Genomic DNA, 18098 nt, shown 5'->3' with positions numbered 1-18098 from the left:
AAAGATTTTTCATAAATTCTGAACTTTATTGACTGAATAGAAAAGGAACAAGGTGATCAAACCAGAAATGTGTCTCGAACACTAGGCAACTGGAATGGCCTCAAACTACACAGGTTTAGAGTAAGAATTTTCGCAACTGTGGAATATGTGATGAACATTCTACCACAACATTAATAATGTATAGGTGCAACAAACGAGAGGAACTAAATAAATTAAACGTCCCCCCTCAGTTCAGGGCGTTAAAACCAGGCTGACCTGTCCCAGTTCGGTCATTCCTCTAAGAGGAGTTTCTTGGCTTTGTCCAACCTGTCCAGGATTTCACTGTAGAGACCAGACATCTGTGGAAACACAAGAAATTGTAACTTAAAAAGGTCTTTGCTGCAGTGGTGCTGAATTCAAGCTTGATATGCTTCACTGTTTCGACCACACCGGTCCTCTCCACCAGGCGTCTACCTGCATCTCGTAGCTCTCCTGCAGTGATCCCAGGTGGGAGACGAAGCTCATGGCGAGGCTGCACCACTTCTCTGCCTCGGGATACTGAGCCAGGCTGTACAGTAGTATCCCTGTGTTCCAAGCCCGAGTCAGCAGCCACAGAGTCTCCATCTCTGGGAAGTCGTTGGGCTACAGAGGAAAGCAGGAAGATGCTCAAAAGGCCTTTTAACAGAAGCCACCTGGGTGACTTCCCTGAGCCAAGTGTGGAAGGAAATCTGTGTTTTCAGTGGGTGAAAGCCTGCGGGTAACATTATTAAATTTCATCCAATCATGTCCTACTGTATGTTAACCTTTGCTAATGCATAATGTTAATGTTTTTCACAACACTTTAATCTTGGGCTTTCACTTTGATCCAAAGAATTCCATTCGCGTAATAACTATGAAAGGGGAAATCTGCGCTGCCTCAGAAGCAGTGTAATGGCTCAATAATTTGATGCTTCTTTCAGAGCTGCAGCTCACCGGCAGTGTGATGATTTGTACAGCACATTAACATTCAAATTGGCAGGAAGGGGGTGGTGAATGGAAGCATCTGCTAATTGAAGTGCGGCTGAAAGCCCATTGATAAAAAGAGACTTCTAGAACAGCAGGCAGGCATGGAGTGGAAGAGAGGGGGTTAATTATACACCAGGCAGCAGCTCTGTTGGAGGGAACAGGAGGTGGGAGCCAAGGGATGGTGGTGTGTGATTGGCACTGGCTTACTGTGGCTGCAATGATGGACAGGGCCTCCTCGTAATAGTCCCACACTTCCTCGAGCACATGGGCCTCCACCTCTGACACACCGCTCGGGAGGGACAGCTTGATCAGGCTGTGAACGCACTTGCTAAGACGGGGAAACAAAAACAGTTACACAATCAGAAATTCTTTCATTCTAATCCCGTATGGATTGTTAACGAAGTGTCTTGGGTGTTTTCATGCAGAGTAGTGCTGGGTATGCCTGCAGCGGGCCAGGTCAGCCTGTGGTTGTTTCTTGTGCAGAGAGAGAGCAACCCTCAAGGCCTTCTTACACAGCAGAGGGAAGTGGGCTGGAGGCTCCATGGCTAAAGCTACATATAAAAAAATGGCAGCATAATAAATCTTCAAGAATAGTTCCATTTCTTTAGGCATGACAGAAAGCGTTGTTTTGTTTTACCTGCAATGTTCTCGAGAAGCTTGGTTTCAACATTTTCCAGCTCCAGGACGGACTCCAGTACTGTCTCAACCTTGGGGTCATTCAGCTTAGCGCGAGCTTCAAATTCAAACTGCAGCAGCAGTGTGTCTGTTGGGTCTGCTGAGAAGCTTCCTGCAAGTTCATGTTGAAAAGATATTTCAAAAGCTCCATTTTCATTTATGAAAAATGAAGGAACAAAATGTGCTTCCTCACAACCTGAATGATCTGTAATCATTTCCTTTTTATTAAGAATAAAAGTAGTATATATGCACAAATAAATAAACAGAAACATGGTAATTTTGGATAATGCAGCTACTCAATGATGTACCTGATGCTTTCAGGGTTTTCCAGATCTCCCAACAGATCTGAATGTGCTCCAGAGCCTGAGTGAGCTCCTCACTCTGTCAACCAGAGACACACAGATAAAGCATTAGGGATTCGACACTGCCATCTAGTGTTCAGTTCCTCTCCAAAGGATTATAATGAAACACCTACGCCAGCACCAGTAATGTGGTTAGTCACCTCTCCTCTCCACTAGGCTTGGTACATTTCCATCCATGTGGATGGGGAGGGTGCTATAATGTGGGAGATGGGAGCAGAGGGAGTGGGTGGCACACCTGGTCAGAGTGAGGAGACTTCCTGCAGAGCTCCAGAGAGGCAGCAGCAGCCATTAGCAGACACGTCTTCTGGCCCAGGAGCAGTGTTCGATCAGGAGGGCACAACTGGGACAGCTGCAGGTTCATGTCAATGCACACACGTTTGACAAAGGAACCAGACCATGATAGAAAAGCATCATTTTAAAAACTGTCTTTCTATAATTTTTCCTAATTTAATGGCAATTTTGTTGATTTCCCTTAAAATAAAAGATTACATCCCAATTTCTCTGACAGATCTGTTCACAAACCATCAGCAGAAGCTTCTAATTGTATAGAATTATTAATAAGCACGAATACATGTATTTAAATCAATTACATCCACCTAGGCCACCTCACATGGAGACATAACAATCCATGAGCAATTACAGGTACTCTTGTGAAGTTAGGGTCAGAAAGTCAGAGGACAGAGGGAACCGTCAGGATGGGGTCATTGTGAGTCACCCTGATTCTTTATCTTAAACTGACATGTTTAACTTTCTTATGCAACATTAAATCTCTGTTCAGGTGATATTGATCTAAACTCACGTACTGTAGATATTGATTAATTCACCTGACAAAGCCAGCGAGGGTACTTGCCTGGTAAGAGAGCACAAAGAAATCCCTCATTCTGTCAGGGCTGCCCGTGCACTGCAGAGCCAAGTTCCAAGCTGCGACAGGGACACACACACACACACACACACACACACACACACACACACACACACACACACACACACACACACACACACACACACACACACACACACACACACACACACACACACACACACACACACAATGAAGGTGCTCCAAGATTTTAAGGGATAGCCTACCATGTCAGATTTAAGTGACAGGGACCAGGAAAATCTTCCTCACCAATCCTCCTGAACCAGTTAGCTTCATCTGTGCGTTGCTCAACAGTCACATGAGTCTGGTGTGAAACTTTCTGCAGAGCTGCAGTGATGACAAACAAAACATTTGTGGGTTGTGATGCACAGCAGATCCTGTAATCAAGACATTTGTTAAAAAGAATGCAATTAACCCATTTTGTGTATACTCACCCATTTTTAAATACGGCAGCAGAGCATCCAGACCCACATTGCTACTGGGACTGAAGGGAGATAGTTTAGTTTTTATTTTACTAAAAGATGCGTCAGTAATGCTATAACCGTACACTATTAGCTACATTACCCCTCCACTCACCTCATCCCATCACTTGATTTTTCTATTGTGGAGAGCACAAGTCGAACCAGACACCTATAAAAAGATGAATGGAGAAACTGGTGTTGACCTCCTTTTTTAACCTACTAACTCTTTTACACAGAGACACACTTCCAGAGAAGCAAGGGAATATAGGTCAGTGGATCACAGGGGTGTATGGAAATCTAACACACTCATCTCTCAGCACATAAGCTCTCTACTAAATGTTGTCACTTCATGTGTGAAACTCCACCACCGTGTTTTATTCACTCTGAACACAGGAACACTGAATGCATTGAAATATTATTTTTGAAATCTGAAATTCATGAGTCGATATCTCGGTTCTAAAAAACTAAACTTCAGGTCACTTCTACCTTAGAAAGTATCCAAATGTTATGTTGAGTCAAGTCAAAATAACAATGAAAGGTGAACCAAATACATTCCCTATGACTAAAACAACATAAAACACACTGATTTGAGTCAATGTGGGTCCATGCCCTTAACATCCTTCACTTCTGGCTTTCACTCTCTTTAATATTACAAGATACAGATGCAATGTTGATATTTGCACCAATTTCTCAGAGAATGGATCTTGATAATCCGGCATAATTAGAGTTAGATCTATGGGCCTTAGTGGAGGAGCGTTCTCTACTGTGGGACATTGTAGTTTGTTTTGTTACTAAACTCTTCATTTGCATTGTTAAGATAATATTTCAGTTCTCACAGACCTGAGCGCAGTCAGAACCCGAGCTTCATCGTTGGAGATTTCACACAAACTCTCCAGTGCCTTCATGGCAGTTTCCTGCTGTTCATTCTGTCTCATGGGAACAAAGGCACAGATGTCATATTCATCACAATCATACAGTATACAATATACTAAAAATAGAATTACCACACATCCCACACATTTTCTATTTATAGAAAAATCTATTTCTACTCCTTACCCTCACAAATGATACCAACTGTGGTTGCAGCCCAACATGTTTGCTGATGGTGCTTAACTTCAAACAGTTAGGTGTTTATTTTACATGTACGACCAGAGTGAGTGCAATAACAAGGACATGATCCCTCCTTGGCTTCCCACCCACAAACACAGAGAATTGTGGTGAGCATCTGTCCAAGCTGCAACTACCAGTGGCCACTAGGACTAAATACAGATTTCTGAGGTCCAATAACATCATGACAATATATTAAGACTGGAAATATTGGTCCAACAACGTTTTTCACAATGCCACACATTTTGAAACTTGTGTACAGAACGGAGTAATGAGTGTTACCTCCAAAGCAATCTGAGCAGCCAGACTGAGGAAGTTGGACGCAGCATTTTCAGAAACCAGCAGTCTGTCCTCGTCAGCCACAGGACACCTGGACAGTCGTCCCATTGCATTCAGTGCCTCTGCAGCTGGTGCACATAAAAAGCCTCAACAACTGGACTGCAACATTGGGACCATGTATGCTTTTACTTTACATGCATCACAGAGGTAATGTTTTGCAGAGACCTTTCTTCACATTGTTCTCCAGCACTGCGATCTTGTAAACACTGAGCTGAGTGAAAATGCTGTCAGGATCACACCTCTCTGCCTCTTTGATTGCGTCTTTGGCCTGAGGAAGACAACGTTTCATAAACACGAACACATCTCGTGCTAGGAGCACTTGACATCGCGGCTGGTGACACAGACAAATCGCTACTTGTTGAATTGTGGAACACGTCACCTGACACAGCCACTGAACATCACTTATGTCCCTGACTTTGTTGTGGTTCGTGTGTCCTCACCTTTTCCAGTTGCTTTAGCTGCAGGTAGCAAGAAGCTCTGTTCCTCTGTAGTTTGGATACGTTGGGCTCCATTTGACCGGCCTTAAAGAAACTCAGGGAGTAGTTATACCACTGCAGAGCCTCAGAATAGTTCCTGGCCTGAGCATAAACATAAGCATTGAGTTATACTTTATATGTCAATGTGTAGAAATTAAATCTCTGTATTAAACACATCATATGATATTCACAGTAGGCAGCTTCAGTGCAGGAATCAGGGACTAACATTAGTTCTGAGGTCAGTACCTTGTTCAAAATCAGCGTAGGAGTATTTTCCTGACATGCATGTCTCTATGTTTTTAGGAAACCATATCACCCACAGCAAACCCACACACAGAAAAAAGCATGCAACATCCACAGAGATAGGTGGGCACACTGCAGCCCACCAGGGTTATTGCTATGAGGCAACATTGCTAATCACTGAACCACAATGGTGATAACTACACATATGTGTAGACACTATAATGTATCTTAATAATTATAAACAAGGCTGTGTTTGGCATTATACCTCAAAGTGTTCCGATGCTTTATCCCACAGGATGACATGCAGAGTTGTGAGGGCCTCTGGAGTCAGCTGTTTTCCTGTATAGTGGCCTGTATGGGTGTAAAGAATGGTTAACACTAAAGCAGATCCACAACTACAGTGCATTACTATAAAATTCATCATGTCATTTTCAGACTTATCCTATAAATAAAATTACCAGTGATGATATCCTCTATCTTCTGTTTACCCAACAGTTCCTTGCCTCTCTGCAACAGTAACTTAATGTTCAAGACGAGAGCAGTTCCCAGGTCAGGGGACGACTCAAAGCGCTGACACACTTGTTTCAAATACTCAAATGCCAGCACTTCTCTAAAAGAACAAAGCAGATATCATTCCGAATTGGTTAATATGTGTCTGAACATTCCTACAATGAAAATGAAATGTGCATGTGTAGTGATTGTCACGCATTTCTACAAAAAGCTAAGTGAGTGCCCAGGCAGAGATGCAGGTTTTTACCTGTCTTCAGACATGAGCAGTTTCACTGTGCTCAGACACACCTCAAGAGAAACCTCAGATTCCAGCATCTCATTCAGTCCTGAAAACATATTTACTTTATATGATCTGCTTTGAAATGTGCACTTTTAACTTTGCTTTAAGCAATACTGTGTAACTTTTAGTGAGCAACAGTGCCCTCTGCAGGCACACGTGGTGATTAATTCTGTTGGGCTCAAAGAAACTCGAGGTCTATTGATCTCATGACTCTGACTGCGTAGCCCCACTCGCTCGTCAGACACACAACTAAACGGTGGAAATTCCTCATGATCCCCAGCTCCCTGAATGAGAAGCCCTGCTGTTGTAACAAATACAACAAACTGAGTTTAGAATTCTTCATATTTTAAACGTTTTCTCGCTGAATACTGGAGAAAAATGCTGGTGTTTCATGACTTTCAAGTCTTTTTAACTGATCTATAATTCAGCATTACTCTTCAACATACATTTGAACTTGCTGGGCCTGATTTGGGCAATTGAAGCTGCGACTATCATTCAGTAACACACACACTTGGGGGAGATAGTACCCGCTCACCAAAGTTACATTGAACAAACACATGCGTTCACTGTGAATAAAAGAGGAAACGTTCTTCATATTCTGTTGGAGCAGCTGCAGCACCTGATCTGACTTGTAAAAGCAGAGGGAGTAGTTCCATCACCACAGAGAGCAGCAATTCTGGAGCGATTGAACTTATAGGTGTATAAATAAGCAGTATAGTTCTGTGTAAATAATCCAATGAGGTGTGGTTACAACTAACCTCCTCTGATATGATTGTCTGAAGCCCTACATCTCAGGAGTATTCTGATCTTTAAGTACAGCCCAGAGGCGCTCACGTGTTCCTGTCAAATTTCACAGAGCAATTAGATACACAGCAGCTGAGCCTCTTCTATTGTAGCTGTACGCTTCATCACGCATGTGTAATTTAAAGTGTGAAACTAATTTCTCATATCCCACCTTGTTGGCTAAGCTGACAGCATCGAGAGCCTTCTCCTGAAAGCTCTGACAGTCCCACTCAAAATAAACAGTGGCAAGGAGCCGTAACACTTTGGCCTATTGAGAGGAAAAATTGAAGACACTTAAAATGTTTTTATTTTGAATTGCAGCCATGGCCTGAAATAAACTGTTTACCACATCATCTTACCTGAACTTTAGATCCAGGGGCATATTTCACATTCATTTTCCCAATATCATAGCTTTGGCTGAAAAGAAAAACAGGAAATTAATCCAAAACCTTTTTTCTTTTTTTCCTGAGTTTAATTATCACAAATTATCATATTTACCTCAACCAAAACACACTGTCCTCAAACTTTCTCAGATTGTACGTGTCTATTCCAAAGTTGTAGCACATGAGGGAGAGGTAGGTAGTCTAGATTGAGAAAATACATTCATAATTAACACACTTTCAATAATAATATGTATAAAAGGAATTAGAAAACAATATATACAGTATAGTAGCATTGTTACAGTGATAATACATCTTTTGGCAGCCTCAGCAACATGTCTTTGCAGCGTTGCATATAGACCACAGCCTCATGGTTATTCCCTTGACTTATGGCCTGTGAAGGAGAAGAGATGTGAACTTCTCATTAGTTGTCAGCAAACAATACACCATTCCCTATTAGCAGAGAATAAGATTCTGCCCTCTCATTGTTTCTCAGTTCACATTTTAGCTGTCTCACACTTCATACTGCAAGTCTGTCAGAATAGCACTTTCTCAGATGCCAAATATCACACGAACAAATATTCACATTGAAGGTGTTGAACATCACATGCGGCACAGCTCACCGACTCTGCCTGGCATGAGAGGATTCCAAGCAGATCCTTTTCCACATCGCCCTTGGATGAAGTGATGTCAGCTGCTCCATCACTTCTGGATGTCAGCTGGCTATAGAGGGTCTCCAGGCTCTAAGGATATTGTGTGTTGAGTAACTTGTAAAGACGTCACACTGACACAGATCTAAGCTCTCTCAGTTTAAGTGTTTGTTTTTTCTTCTTCACCTTGACGGCAAGTCTTAAGAAGTGATCTGCCATCTGGGGATTTTTGCAGTCCAGCCACGTTCTCCCTGTCTTGCTGGCCATCTGTAAAGTTTGGATACTGACAAACTGAGCCTGTCCTGCTGAAAACCTGAGCACTCATAGAGGGCGTCCACAGTGCAGCTTACCAGAATCTGCTTGCGGATGATGCCCTCTGTTGGATTCTCAGGCTCACAGCAGTACAGCAGACTGCATGCAACATGGCGCACTGTGAAGATGGTGAGAACATTTGAGTGTGCTGTGAGATAGTCGTGACAACCCCTGCTTATAATCTTGACAGTGTGTCAACATTTCATATAATATGTCTGAGTATTTTCCAAATGTTCTGTTCATCATTAAAATAAATTACTACAGAAAGGGGTGTACCTTTGGCCTTCAGATTTTTACTTATAGTGGTTCCCACATTCTTAGTGACGGCCCAGTTCCACAGGTGGATGGCACACTCCTCAAACTGTGTCATAAGAAAGATTAACAATTCTTATTCAATTTATTGGCCGCCAATAGGTCATATAATGGTATAATATATAAAAACGCTTGACTGATGCAAAACGTGGTCATGTAAATGATGGTAGAACTAGAATTATGAATGACACTATGTCCCTTTTCAAGAGAGTAAAAATATCTCAGAAGTAGAACTATACTGTTAGCATTACATACTGTGCAGTAGATCCTGCTCTACAAGAGTAATAGCTTGTTGACCAGGACTGTGGGCTACACACTTGTATCTACCTGTGGATCTGGTATTTTGGTAGAATCCTCTAGGCCAGACACTTGAGAGAAAAGTTGCTCTATCACGTCCTCGTAACTTGTCTGCTGTTTGTGCAACAGGTTCTCTACGAGACCTGCGTATGAAGAAAAGAAGACACGTTGACAGGGCATGAACGAGGCAACAGCAAAACACACCATCTACACAAGAGTTCTGTGATGTCTGACACTGTAGAACACACATCACAATATAACTTTATACAAGTACTTGTGTAGTTCATCACTACCTTCTGGTTGAGCTCAGAAATCAACAGTAAACATTCCCTTTAACTATTGAATGCTGTCCAGCAGCGAGAGGCATTGTCCTAAAGAGTGGATGAGCGATAATAAATTAAAAAAGAGTAGGAAAACCCATTTTCTTCTAAATGGGCATAACTTGCTCCAAAATATTAGTATATAACAAAGAGCGATCAACTCTTTAAAAAATGAGAAATAAAAATTGCTAATATTTTACTTACCTAACACATTCAGCAATTGTTTATAAAAGGTTGTCATTAATTTGAAAAATAATTACATTTGTCTCGTCAGATCATTTAAACATTCTATTAGTTATTATGATATACAACATTTATTACAACCTGAATTTTCAGGCTGGTAGAAGTGTCAAATGGCTTGTCAGCTCACCATTATAGTGTAGTTCTATCATTCTGTATACGGCCGTCACGACTCTGAGATGGAGAGTATTTGATTTTGTTGGACTTTTGTTTGACCCTAACCTGTGTTTTCCTTGTGTTGATTTATGTTCATTCTAAGTATTTGTCCTGTTTTATTTTTGAAGTTTTTGCTCCTCCTGTGTCTCTGGTCTTAACTTCCTCTCTTTGTCCTGTCCCCCCCTGTGATTGTCTGCACCTGTTCCATAATGTGTTTCACCTGTGTTCAATCAACCTGCCTCCATATTGTAACAAACACCCCCCCCCCCAACTGAATTTCCTTCTGCCACCACAAACTCTGAAAGTAAAACACATCCACTTGTATTAACTTTTATCTTTGGACTAATGTAGGTGAGGGGCAAATAGCTGGCTAGCTGTTAACGACCTAGCTACCTGGTGTTAGCTAACTTTAGCAAGACGTCAGTATGCCACCTAAAATGGCTGAAAATCAATACTTGGTATTACAAATAATAGACTGGGCAGCTACTTACATTTCACGGTTGAAACAAACGGCTCCATGTTATATTTACTACAAGTAGGCGCGGTCGCGATGGCTCCACTTAAACATCAGTTGCGCTCAACATTGCTTTGTACCGTACTTAGTGATGCATTCAGGTGCACCTGAAAAATGTATATTCTCATGGATATGTTGCTTGTTTAAAGTTTTATTATTTTCCTCAGTTGTAAAACATGCATCTGCGTTTATGACAGGCGATACTATTATTATTATTATTATTTAACAGATATGAGGCTAATGTGTGTCATCTTGCAGGGAGAATAGAGACCTTTGCTGTACAGACACAATTTTAAAATACACCTGCACTTATGAACAAGTGTTATTTCATTTTTAATAATCGAACACAGAACTCAAAGCATCATGCCATTGTGTTTCACCTTTAAAAAATCCATTCAAGAATAAAATCAAATTCTTATCTTATCTTACTGCAGTATTGTTTTAAATATAACCATTTTTATTTGAGATTCCAGAGTCTACGATGCGCTAGTGAACTCACCACAAGTCCTTGTTCGCGCCCAAACACCTTACCGTACAACACAATGTAGAAGCGCAACGATTTTCTTTTTTAAATTAAGCTAGCTCATCTGGCCCTCTCCCGCTAGCTTGTCATAGTTTAATTGATATCTGTCCTCGAAGGGAAGAGTCTGAAGGTAACAACATCAAAGTTAAAACTTAATATTTGTTCACATCCTATTTTTTACAATAGTACTGCCTTATATTATCAATTTGGTAATTCATGTTTGCATGAAGGTACAATTAGCATAAGTAAGGGTTTTTTTGTTGCTCTTTTTTGTGTAAGCTAGCCTCATGTGACAGAGACAATAAACTTTATTTATAGCGATAAACTTATATAACTTGATCAAATCAATATAGAATCATTCAAAAATATATTTACAAGGTGCTTTACAAGTTGAAAACAAAATGATTTAAAGTTAACTAACCACCATGGTGGTTATGGCACGTTGAAGTCCTGTTTTTTCTATGTTCCTTGTATGTACGCCTGTTTCACACAGAAAATATAATTTAGCAAAAAAGCAGAAACATTAATTTCAAGTCCATTCACTACAATCATATCAATACATGCAGGCAGAGTTACACACTAGCAGACTGTGAATGGAGCAGAGCCATTGCTAAAAGTATTTACACCTTTTCTCAATTCTGTTAAAATAAGTCAACATGAGATATTTACTTTCTTTATGATACTTAAGTTTCTTCTCTATAAGAGGAGCTAATATCACTTTTAACATTAATTCAGAGCCTAACACAAGTAAAGGCCTTAGTGTTCATTTCTTACAGCAGAGGAATAACGTTGAATAGAACCTAAACGTGTCACTTAACGTAACGTTAACATTGCCAGTATGTGCCACATGCATTCAATTTCTTTTGGAAACCAATAACTTATTTTATTCAACCCTAACAAGCCGATTTTCCAAAAGTACAGTCCTTTGCTCACCATGACTAAACCAAAGATATTCCCACTTTTGAAACAGTATGCACATTTTTTTGTTCTAACACAGGATGTTGTAAATCTGAAAGCTACTTTTTTTGTTATTTGTTTTTTATTGTGCTTTAGTTCTTGGATTCAACTCATTTTCTAAGAATATTTCAGATAATGTTGTGTAATCAATCCTGAGTAAATCAAATCTTGAGTTGTGTGACCACAGCTTGCATGTTTAATGCCTTGATTGGTTTCCAGAAGTCTCAGTTTTTTGAACTAGTGCAGACTTCTGTTCCCGTATCTGGCTTGAAAACAGACCATTTATAAAACTATTATCATGCAAAAGGTTTTATTAATATTATGGACTATAATTCTGACTTCGCCCTCAAACATTTACCCCATAAATTTATATTTCTTTGTTCCAGATCTGCATAATGAATGGTTTGTTTCCATTTAGTACTGACTACAGTCGGTCAGACCCCTTCGACTCCTCTTGCTGAAGACAGACTTTATTTCTGCTGGTTCATTTATCCGAGGAGAGGCTGCTGTTGAGGCAGAAGGAAGCGTGCATGCTGATAGTGCACAACCAGTTAGTTCCCCCGCAGTGCGTTTTAAACACCAGAGTCTAAAATAAAACACTTTAAACCCCCCCTCCCTTTACTCTCAGCGTGTAACTTCCACCAATTGTTCATCAGGAGACTTATCTGCTGCCCTCTTGGCCCAGAGGGACGTCTCCCTTACTGAAGACTCCCATTTGAACGTTGTTGTTGTATAGACAAGGCAGTGAATTTCAAAATCTGCAAAGAACGAAAGGGGAGGATTTACTGTTTCTTCACCAACAGATTGAAAAGGCAAGTGTGTTCAAAGTCTCATTCATGCTTTGAGACAAAACACATAAGTCGATCATGTCCCTTTTTTTGGAATAAACCGTGCAGGAGAGCAAACTTGTGTACACGAATTCAAACCACCACAGATGGACATCACTCAGAGATTTCCTTGAGTGGTTTTGTGTAAAAACACAGAATCTGCGTCATGTAAACTTGGCTCTAAACAGTAACCTAAAATACTGATGGTGTGTAGAGCAAGTCTTTGAATTCTTGAGTTGTGACTGTGCTCTGAGAAACCCAGAAAGCAAAACGACTCCCACAACCGGGATGTTCTAAATTGTTTCCCATATTCTCTGTGCTTTTCCTGCCACAGTGATGGATGAGTGTTGCTCATCACATTTCACTGCTGTTGGGCCCTATCCACCAGCGCTCCAGATCCAGTCCCCCAAAAAATGGTGGCCTTCCAGTCCTGACGTGGGCGGAAAAAGGTGAGGACAGGATGTTCTTATTTACGATCCCTTGCCACGATGACCCAGAGCAGCAAAGTGATTGTTGTGCTGATAAAAGAAAACAGTCTGCAGCACATCCACACACCGCAGGGTTCCGCTGCACAAAAGAGGATTATTTACATTGATATAAAAAGCAGTGTATCCTGTTTCTGAAGTTAAAAATAAATCCAGCAAATATTTATTCTAAACACTTGGGCTGATTGATTCAGTCGGATATCATGATGGTTATTTACTTTAGTCTTTTTTCCTTTCGTGACAAGATAACTGCTGTGACCTTTAACCTCAGTTACGTGTTAGAATGATTTGATCAAAGCAAACAAACACGTGTAACAAAATGTAGGTTAATAATCTACTTTATAATTTAGTTTCAGTTTGTCATTCAGACACATTATACCATACTCTGCCCTCAGGGCACTTGAGGGCACAGGTCTTAACTCCTTTCAGTCCCCTGCTGCTAAGCTCTGGATCAGTCTCCCTTCTCACATTAGTTTGTGTTCTACCATTCATGATTTCAAATCAAATTTAAAAACCTACCTTTTTAAATTTGCTTTTAATTCAGCCTGAGTTTGTCATATGATTCTGTGAATGTATCTTTTTATCTTATTTACTTTTATTGTGTCTTTTATTGCATCTTTCTCTCGCACAGTTTTTACTTTCATTTTTTCCATAGTTGTATTTTCTTTCCTTTGTCATGTTTGTAAAGCACTTTGGCTCAATTCCTGTTCTTTGTGCTATCTGTCTACTTGTTTCAAAAATCTGCCTGTCACAAGAAACGTTCATCTTAATGGCTTCACACTTGGCATGTGTATTGTTAGGTAAGTGCAGTGTGATTTGGACACGTGATAGGTTCAATATTAATACACTTTCAATAAACAGGTGACCAACGCTCTGTATAGTTGGGGCTCATCAACATAGGGGAAGTTTTCGATCACGACAACAGCAACTGATTCTCCAGTTCTTGGTTCTGTGTACAGAGTCGAGCTTCACTGAACTTTGAATGAACAGGTGAACTGCTCTTTGTGCAGCAGCGGTGACGCAGCTTCAGGGTTCTGCAGACTGATCCCACCAGCCACTCGCTGTGGCTTAATTACTGCAGGTCACTGTTCCAGTCTCAGAAAGAAAGCTGCCACCAGCATTCGAGTCAGAACAAACAATCCATTCCAAACAGGCAGGTTTAGAAATGGGACAACACCAGTATAAATCTGACTTGATTTGACATATTCATTCACCACAGATCAGGTGAGGCTGATATTCACCAGATCAGCTGTGTATCAGTCATTAACACAATTTTTTTCTATGCCTTCTCAATGAAGTGATCTCTTATTCGATATTTCCATATTTAATGGTAACCTCACTGTACTGTTTTAGTGGTCAGCCCTCATCTGACACACAGTGCTGCAGAATCATTATTTCTCATGAGCTGATCTCCTCCTCGCCTGAAGAAGGGAGTTTGTCCTCCCCAAAAAGTGACGTTGCATCCTTCCTCTGTGTCTCCATAAAACGTGCCTCGCGCCGTGGACTGTAAGCGCTGCTGCACGCAGGCGAAACGCAGGAAAACTGTCCAAGGCGCGCACGTCTGATTGATCCCAGCTTCATTTGGGAACTGACAATTCCTCTCATCCAACTTGTGTTCTTCAAGCTCGCTTCATTTTCACTCTGCTAACATTTTGTGTTATTGTGGAGCACCTGCCCGGAGCTCAGGCGGCACAGCCGGCTCCTCACTGCGGCTCCGGGAGTTGGACGAGCCAGCTGCGCCGGAGAGCTCCCCCGCGAAACGCGTGATGGGACACGGGAGGATCGCTGCCGCTGTGTGCACGTACACCTGAGGACCCTGTGGATCTAAATACATTTTCTGAGAGGGAAATAAGACACTAAGATTTCCTCGCTTTTTAAGAAGAAACTTGAATCAGTCAGTCGGAGTTGTGTGCCTCCTCCAGCGACTCCTTTACTTTATTCAGACGCACGGTTTGGGGGATTTTGGTTAAAGTTGGAACGATGGTCTCATCCGACTGCTTCAAACTGGTCGTTTTCATCATCTGCTCATCACTCTCAAATGGTAAGAAGTCATTCATGCTTATACAGATGAGTTACTTACGCTTGGCAGAGTTTTGTGCATGAAAGAGCAGAATTTTAACATCATAAAGACTCATTGGATTCACTGAATGTCTGAATGCACACATCTTTTTGTTTGCATTTGATATAGTCAATAATACTTAGGCTACAGAGAATAGATTATTTGTATCATTAGTAATAACAAAAATAATAATGGAAATTGTAATCCGCCGTTTCTTGATCTTAATTTTTATATTTTGTATGACAGCATATGACAGAAGAAAATTTAATTTGCTTCTTTAAGGAAAATTGTATGTGAACATTTTGGACCTGCAGCTCTCATTTAAGCCACTAGAGGTAGTCTGGTCCTATTGTAATTGTGTCATCATTAACAAGTTAATAAAATGTGCCTCTGGCAGGTAATTGATACACACTTTTTATTCAAATATATGACTAATTGATTATTGATGACATTTTTTCATTACTTTTCTTAGACATTCTGAAGATATGCAAACAAGCCCTTTGCTCTAATATTGTGGAAAAATGTTTATTCCAGCAATTGTCATCTGTGGGTGAGCAGGATTAAACATTTTGGGAGGAGAATGCATGTTTTTGTTCTGGCAGCTCAAACAGCCCCATTGTCTCAGTGTCACTCCAAAAACAAGATGGTGTTTAAAAGGTGGATGTTCCTCCACCCCGGGCCAGGTCTGATGTGCCACTGACATGCACAGTGAAGCCTTCCTCATCATCTCCAGATAAACAGCCCATCCAAACAAAGGAAATACTGTTCACACACACACTCATACACACGTTCAGCCCGTGAAGCTTTGTCTACGATGTTTTTAAGTAGATTTCCTTCACTGTCCACACACAAAGCGTGGGAAAGACACAAGGAGGAAGCGGACGCAGGGGCAAGAGGCAGCCTGGAATTGTTCTTGCGAGTAAAGGTCAAGGAAATGTGACACGCTACCTGAGCAAAGACTTCTTCCCTGAGCTCCTTCTGCTTATATCGAGCAATGTCAAGCTCGATCCACAAGACAATGGCAGAGAGGAAAGGAGTGTATTGTTTCTGCAGAGCAGCTACAGACTGTTAGAGCCATTAGTGATTGATGGGGCATCAGGCTGTCTCTGTTTATGCTGAAGTGTGCAACAGGTATAATCTGGTTAATATGACTCAAAGCTGCATGCTAAGCACTGGAACTGAGATTCGTGTTGCATCTTGTCGATGGCACAACAGTCTCATAATTATAATAAAGTTGATATCAGAATTACAGGGAAATATTTTCACTGACATTCTCAGTCTTTGTCTTGCCTTGTCTTCAAAAATATCAGACCTCTGATAATTTGTCAATTTTTAACTTGCAGCTCTTCCTGATTCAAAATTGAATAGAGACTTATTGTGTTGCTTTATGACACCAAATTAAAGGATGTGTAACAGAGCATGCAGAGTCCCTCAGGCTGAGGGACTCTTCATGCTTGCATTGCAGGTTTATTTCAATAGTCTGTGTAATGGTTAATGACTAAGCCTTCCACATATCACCAGGAATATGATACTCTAATAATGATTCATTGAACTGTAAACAATGCTAGTTTAATTAAAATGATTTAATCTGTTGTACAAGTGAATTTATGAGGCAGAACTGAAGGAATATGTTCCGAGTATAGAGTAACACACAGTAGCTTTTGTTCGTGGTGTTTAAGGGCAACTGACCAAACCCTGGAAATAATTATTATTATGGGGCTAAGTCTCCTCATGGTTTGAGTTCCTCTGTCTCATCCTACAACATTGTATCAATCAGTGATTTCTTCCTCTATTGAGGACAGGGTTTCTTTAGAATCCGTCGTTCTAGCAGAGGGAGTTTGTGCGGTGTCTAATTTGTTTTGGAGTCAGACTATCTTTCCTGCTCTGATACTTGAGATGAAGTGGAAAATGGGAATGATGAGGGGTCAGCCAAGTGCAGTTGGGACTCATTGCTCACTGGCAGTACGTCTAGATCCATGCAGCACAGGAAAAACACACATGCACACACGCAAGAATACACATGCACGCTCCTCAATTGGAAGTCTCCGCAACAGAGCAAAAAAAAAGGTTGCTCCCTCACAATGGGATATTGAACGTTACAAATTGCTTTGTGTAGCTGTTCTTATAGGATGATTGCAGCACCTGGTCCATACTTGGCATATCCAGCCTGAGCTAGCAATATATTTTCTTTGAATCCTGCATGAGATTTCAATTTTAAGGAGCTTCTGTCTGCCGACTACTCATAATCACACATGATGGAAGGTGAATCCTCTGGGTTTAACATTGAGAACTCTCATGCTGAAGATTCCTGTTTGTAGGCTCCCACTCAACTTTATGTAACCTGCAGTGGCCACCCATCTTGGCCAGATGTTCCTGTATTTTTACTTTTTTTTTTAAGAGGAGTCTGGAGCATTTTGCCTCTAAATCTCCAAAGGCTAATATATGGCTAATAAAAAAGGCACTCGCCCTAACTGTTGTCTTAACCTTGTGCTTGGCAAAGTGGAGGGGTTTCAGCGGGGCTCTGTGTGGCAGGATATGCCAGCACATGAAGCACAGCTCGAGCAGCGGCAGTTACGCCTTACTTAGGCAGGTGATTTCATGCCTTGTTGTTTTTTGTGGATTTGTCTCTTTGTTTGTCTTGTAATTTTCACCCTAAAGGCAACATACCATTACCTGTCACTGGCATTGAGAGTTACCACACCATGAAACCATTGTAGCCTTTGAATATAGTTGTGTTAAGAAGACGTCTCCTGAATGACCCTCTCTTGTGATGCCGATGTTTCATTGGAGGTCATTGAAGTAAACTTTAATTTAAAGTAACTGTCTCTCAGAAGGATAATGCAAAAAACTACAGGATTTCTTTTTACTTTCTTAACATCTTAAGATAGGGCATATTTTTTGACAATTTTAGAAATTGCTTTAGCAATAATGCAGAGATCTTTTATGAAAATCAGGCAAAGTTCTAA

At 40.9% G+C, this 18098-nt stretch overlaps 2 protein-coding genes across 2 annotated transcripts in view; one reads left to right on the top strand and one right to left on the bottom strand.

The window, feature by feature from the left end:
• Positions 1–5: 5 nt before the first annotated feature.
• On the bottom strand, positions 6–8560 carry tex11 (testis expressed 11). Its single transcript, XM_047340703.1, has 26 exons — positions 8481–8560; positions 8317–8397; positions 8104–8223; positions 7794–7874; positions 7599–7684; positions 7460–7517; positions 7273–7368; positions 7076–7157; positions 6285–6363; positions 5986–6137; positions 5793–5878; positions 5249–5386; positions 4974–5076; positions 4752–4876; positions 4203–4288; positions 3478–3531; positions 3336–3376; positions 3151–3228; positions 2872–2942; positions 2257–2370; positions 1968–2040; positions 1622–1771; positions 1427–1535; positions 1192–1312; positions 454–621; positions 6–338 (listed from the first exon to the last, which is right to left on the bottom strand). Exons 2-26 carry the CDS (start codon positions 8395–8397, stop codon positions 270–272), a joined length of 2421 nt encoding a protein of 806 aa, XP_047196659.1. The 5' UTR covers positions 8481–8560; the 3' UTR covers positions 6–269.
• A 6012-nt stretch (positions 8561–14572) lies between these two features.
• Positions 14573–18098, top strand: part of kdrl (kinase insert domain receptor like) — a 43869-nt gene continuing 40343 nt past the window's right edge. Inside the window, exon 1 of the mRNA XM_035161307.2 lies at positions 14573–15114. Coding sequence (XP_035017198.2) covers positions 15054–15114 — 61 coding nt within the window. The 5' untranslated portion in view covers positions 14573–15053. The remainder of the gene's footprint in view (positions 15115–18098) is intronic.

This window comes from Hippoglossus stenolepis, chromosome 7 (genome assembly GCF_022539355.2).
Source record: "Hippoglossus stenolepis isolate QCI-W04-F060 chromosome 7, HSTE1.2, whole genome shotgun sequence".
NCBI lineage: Eukaryota > Metazoa > Chordata > Actinopteri > Pleuronectiformes > Pleuronectidae > Hippoglossus > Hippoglossus stenolepis.
Note: the sequence above shows the minus strand (reverse complement) of the source record. Positions and strands in the feature narration are given on the sequence as shown.